Here is a 6,000-nt window from a genome sequence, read left to right on the forward strand (position 1 = left end):
CGGCACAATGATACTGATTATCCAAAGTTTCACTAAACAGAAATCATATCTCGCAAGTTGCTTACGCAAGCTTCAATTTCCAACTACGGTAGTCCTTCTCTGTAACATAAATTGAAAACTTGTTTCTGGTCACAGTTATGAAAACCGTGAAAATTCAGTTCAAAAGTTTATCTTGTATTATGAAATCTGATCAAAACAGACGTGCACGAGGCATTACACGTGGTATATAAATCATTAAAGTTGAGTGTCAACAGCTTACTTACTGACTTACTTACTTACTTCATCATTGTTTTTTGTTATATACTATGAAATCAATAAATTTATCCGTTTTTTTGCAGAATATGTTAAAAAATAAAGGGTGTATTCGGTTAAAATTGCTTACTGAAAAACTTTTCTTACTTTAGAACCGTACCAGCTAAAAACCTGACAATCTGAGTAAATTTTACTCATAGGGTTGTTCGAAAACCGTCCAAACCTGTCAATTGGAGATATTGCTCGAATGTGTCAGTCGGTTTTGTCTTGAAAAAAGTAGGGTTACATGTTTACAGAGTGCAAAAAATCTCAAACAGAAATGAAAAGCAAAACATCGCTGCTAAAACCCATGCTTGGGAACTTTACTTGTAGTTGGTCGCCAAAGGGGCTGAGTATCATGAAGCTAATAAAATGATTAAACAAGTGCTTTCAGGCAGTTAATATCAACAAAATCCTCGTAAACCCAATCAATTGGGCAAAGGAGCCTGCAAGCGTTAGAAGTGATGTATTTTATGTGCTTCTTAACTGTCAATTAAACATCTAACGCTCCTTAATAGAAATCTGGAGATTTTTGCTCCAGAACAGTTTTTGGATGTATTATTATCGAATTTGACCGTCGAACGTTGGTGACTAAAACAGATATCCAATTTTGCAATACTAATTTTGCACTAGTTAGAAATAATGATCTTTAGCGACTACAAGAATTCGGAGACCTCGAGGTTTTCAGTTATGTCGAACAGGTTTAAAACATCCGCAAACGATAGCTTAATGCATTTTGTCGAGGGATTCTAGTCATTCAAACAAAAAAAAAAAAGAAGAAGAGGTCCTCGATAACCACCCGGAGAAGCTTTAGAACCGACAGCGAATGGTGATGTAATGCAGTCTCCAATCTCCACTATAATTTCTCACAGCCAGTTATGTACCAGTGAATTCAGTCATAAAAAGAGCCTGTAAATCAAAGTTTTTTTTTTTAAATTTTGATACCATCATTTGTTGGCTGATTTTTCTGAATAGTAATTCCAATTCCAGAAATTAACAACAGAAAGGGTGGCAAAATCATGATCGATTTTTTTCGATATACACGGAAAATCCAGCGATCGCAAAACAACTAAAATGTTAGTCGTTTTTCTAAATTTGATTGGCTAAAATTTGGTACAACAAAACGATTATTGTTTTAACTAAACTGTCATTTTTTATTTATCGTACTGGCAGTTTAGCAATGACATCCAGCAAAGACACGCACCACATACGAGTAATGAAACGTTACAATTGAGCATACCTACCTCATTGAAACGTTTCATTTTCCGTCTAGGGTGTATGTCCTAGACGGAAAATGAAACGTTTCAATGAGGTATCACTCGTGCAACTGAACAATGGAACACTCCCTGCAAAGTTACCTGAATGCATGAAAGCAAAACTTATCTCAGTTGTTTCAACCTTCAGTAATTTGAATTTAAGATGCCTATAGCAAAAAATATTTTTATATTGTTAGTCTCTTCGGGGGGCAGCTAATCGTTCACAATTTAAACTACGAAATTTGGCCTAAGTGGCTGCTGATAGTTTTAACATTAAACTCACATATGATATAGAAAGGCAGATTATAATTCCGAAGATGGCATTAACAAGCAAAGTATTCACAGGTAATAAAGTAATTTTTACTCCACTTGCAGGATGGCTCGTTGAAGAGCACACGGAGAACCATTCGATCATAAAATTGCGATATCGCAGTTTTTGATTTTTGCGATAGTTGATTTAACTAATTTCTTTTTGATTCAACCAATATGGTTTTTGATTTGCATATATTCAAGTAAATGAAAAATATGTTGTTTTGATTGCTGTCAAATGCCGGAGACAGTTAGTTGAAAGCAAAACAATAATCGCAATGCAAAACCAACAACTTTTTTAGTAGAAATCTGTTTGGTGAAATTGTGTCCATTCGATTTGAGAAATTTATGATTCCATAACAAGTGTTTATCTAACAGCGGTGTTGTGATAAAGTTAACCTTGTTTGAGATGAAAAAGATTTGGCGACAAATTAGAAAATGTTAATGAATGATAATCTCGTAATCTTTCAGGTATGCGCAAAAATTTTATGCTTCAAATTCGATCATTGATTTACTTCCAGCAGACTGTTTTACTTCCAGCTGTTTGATACCGATGATGATGTTCATGCAAATTTTCGCAAATCAATAACATTGTTCGAGTTGATTCAACTATTTACAATGTCTAAAACAAATAAAACCGTTATTTTTCAACTAACAGAATGTTGTTCCAATAACAACACCAGTTATTTCAACTAAAATATTTGTTGAAATTGAAAGGTATGTGTCCTCACTAAGTGACAGCATTTTTTTTTTCAAACAGTTAAGTTAGTTGTTTCAACCATCGTTTCTGCTAATCGAAAAACAAAAATGACAGTTTAGTTAAAACAACAATCGATTATTTGTACCAAATTTTAACCAATCGAATTCAGAAAATCAACTAATATTCTGGTTGAAATGGGATCGCGGGTGGTTCCGTGCATTGCTAAATCTCTTTTCAAGAATGTAGCTGATAAGCCAAATGCTAGAGGTGCACTTTCATGAAAAGGCAAATACTGTCGCTTCACTTCAGCAATAATTTTTAAGCGTTAAGCGTAGTTAATTACATTGACATGAACTGTCCGAAAACACATAACTCGCAAATGAAATTAAAACATTTATACTGTAGGAATATCTATCCAGCAGTGATGGCAGTTCACTAGAGTGATACACCAGTGTGTAAGTTTCATTTCTACACTGCACATGCATTCGGTGGGCTCCACACAAAAAGGAAAGCGCATTTCTTCTCAGTGTCCATTAGACAGACTTTGAGTGCGTGCTTGTGTTGAAAGAAGCTGGTGCGAGAGAACCACCTTCTCTTCTCATGAATCGCTCTCACGAGCTCTCGCCTTATTACACCCAAGTGATCACTGGCGCGTGATGGTGAGTGAGCACTTCTTTGAACTTCAATTAATAGAGAATAGATCTGACCTTGCTATGAAAAACTTGCAAGAAAAAACGAAAATTCAAGGATAATTTTTTTTTGCTGATTTTGCGTGCCCCACGCTTTTTCTACGCAAACCATACATCAGAGTGCTCACCGGCATGTACACCTCAGTGAAAATATCTGCGTCCACCTGAGAGAATTGAGCACTAGCACTTTGGTGCGTTTCAGTGCTGGAGGTAAAAGAAAATAAACACGAGCACTCATGATGCGTGTTATGGAAATCTACCGATAACCGATTTCGTTGCATTTTGACGATTTGGAAGCACTAAATGAAATACAAATTATTTCGCAACGATGGTAATTCAATCTATAAACGGCATAATGTTAGTTTTGTGAAGTCTTCTAAGTTTCACACATAATATGATCAACTTTGCAATGATCTGAAGAAAATCGGCTTCAGTTTGAATGTGTGTGATAATTGTGAAAGATCACAAAAACACTCATTTTGCAGAACTATTTTTGATAACACTTGCAAAATCCTCCGATTTTTTTAGGCAGTTTTGCCCTGCAGATAGATAAAAGTTTTTCAATGGTCTGTATATTTTTGGTTTTGGCAAATTTTTCAAATTTTCCATTGAAATTTTCCCAAAACCCCCCTTGCTCATGGTACTTGGACGATGGTCTTTAAGAACACAGTACTCAATAGATTTGCCTCAAAAAAGATACATTAGATCTTTAAGATATGTTTGTGTTGCTATTTTTTAGGAATTATTGTGGAACAAAGTAAGTTACTAGGGTTTCAGTCTTGTGTCGAATTGGAATTTCCAACCGGTCTGCCATATTGAAGACGTGCGCAAAGTTTAATCAAAATCGAAATACGGGAAGTTACCTATTTCTGAAATTTCTCATTAAATTCTTCCAGTTTATCGATTTCATTTGATGATGACAGAACAAATTCATATCGGTTCCCTGTTTCTGAAGGTTTACAAGATTGATGTGTGTCTTTTTAATACAATTTCTATATATGAGGAAGGTTTCAATAAACGAGTATATGAATTAATACATTCAGACAACAATTTTAAATCGTCTTAATTTCACCCAACCTTTTTCTCTCGTTTCAGAGCAAATGATGCGTGACTCATCCCACTCTTCATCTTACATGACGTCCAAATCAATGACACACCCGCTCTCGTACAGTCAAACTCTGGAGCAACACCATGCCCTGCTCACCCAGTACCGCTACAACATGGCATCGGCAGTGTCCCCCGGTGGCAAACCAATCCATCCCCATCCCTATCCGCCAAACCAGATGGGCGGAAACCCACCGGTTCAGAAAACGGCGGCCGTGAACATCATCCAACACGAAGGGATAACTCCAACCAAAACGGATCCTGCCAAACACCAGTTACCGGTGCAAGTTTCTCCCAAGGACGAATCGAAAAGCGAACCATCATCCTCGGCAAGCACACCAGCGACGCTATCGTCCCAGATGTCGTACCTGCCGAAGCACTGGATCTGGAATACCAGTTTGTTCTACGCGGCAAATCGAGGAGTGGTGGCTGGAGCTGACTCGACGGCAGCCGCTTTCCCGCATGGGTACTTCACCTATGCTAATCCTTTTGCCTCATCGGGAGGATTCAGCATTCAGCGGGACGGGTACAGAAATGATGGCACAAGTTCTAACACCAGTTCATCGCCAGTGCAAATCACCGACGTAAATTCGGATGACTCGTCGGATAATCATGACGATCTTAGAGTAAGCAACATTTTCCGTTCCTACTATTTTCCACAGTACTCATTGTTTGTTTTTTTTTTCAGTCAAGCATGTCGAAGAAGCGCAATCCGTACTCGATTGAAGAGTTGCTCAAAAAACCCGAAAAACGCCAAAAACTTGATTCAGTAACGATAACCTGTGTGTCGCAGCAGAACCGTGACGATTTCCACTCCCCATCGACTTCGCCCTCGAAATCGGCCTCACCTCCGTTGTCCCACTATCCCGTCGTTTCGACCGAGGGATGCCTGATCAAGTCCAAATCGGATAGCGTCAGCGAGAACAGTGTGAATATTGAAATATGTGATTAAGCAAGCTGTACATTCCCTTACTTGCCATCTAATCCTTAGTGTCTGTTAAACTAGTGTCGTACGTACTGTTATCTTAGGAGAATCTCTCTGTACATAGCGCTATCATTATCATTAGTCCTAATTGCCTAGAATAAGTCTAATTTATTAACAAAAATTCTTGAAGAAAACACTAAACGTACTGTTCATGAAGCGTCATCCTCTGAAAAGACTCGTCTAGAGATAGTAAGAAAAGAGTAGCAATCAGAAAAGAATGATTTGAAAGCAAACTAATTGTTCCAATAAACAGCCGAAGCGAATTACTGTAATAAATTACAAAGTAAATGTTTTCTTTTTTTTTCTCGTTCTTCCCTGCTCTTTGGAAGTCCATATCGATCGTCAGTCACACGGCAGCGTGTAATTATTGGCGAAAGGAAGGACCGGTTTGTGATCCGCTTCTACCTCGATGAGTCGTCGATGTTGATGATGATCTGGCTGTGATTATCTCGGTGCGATCTACGGCTCGGCTTCCAGGCCTATGCTCAGGCCGAAGAAAATGACCGCCGATATTTAATTAACCGGGACTGAACTTTACGATTTCGGGATCGATGTTTTATTGAATTGTGCGAAACGGATAACGTTTAAACGAATAAATTGTTCATCATTATCGGGTGCAGTTCGTTTGCTGCGAACAGCGTCGTTAATTGTGTTGTCGAGTAGGAA

General features: G+C 38.0%; 1 protein-coding gene across 1 annotated transcript in view; it reads left to right on the top strand.

Moving 5' to 3' along the window:
• LOC131430654 (paired box pox-neuro protein) overlaps positions 1-5,592 on the top strand; it is a 132,783-nt gene extending 127,191 nt beyond the window's left edge. The window contains exons 6-7 of the mRNA XM_058595778.1: positions 4,341-4,975; positions 5,038-5,592. Coding sequence (XP_058451761.1) covers positions 4,341-4,975; positions 5,038-5,301 — 899 coding nt within the window. The 3' untranslated portion in view covers positions 5,302-5,592. The remainder of the gene's footprint in view (positions 1-4,340; positions 4,976-5,037) is intronic.
• The last annotated feature ends 408 nt before the right edge of the window (positions 5,593-6,000 follow it).

This window comes from Malaya genurostris, chromosome 2, assembly GCF_030247185.1.
Source record: "Malaya genurostris strain Urasoe2022 chromosome 2, Malgen_1.1, whole genome shotgun sequence".
Lineage (NCBI taxonomy): Eukaryota > Metazoa > Arthropoda > Insecta > Diptera > Culicidae > Malaya > Malaya genurostris.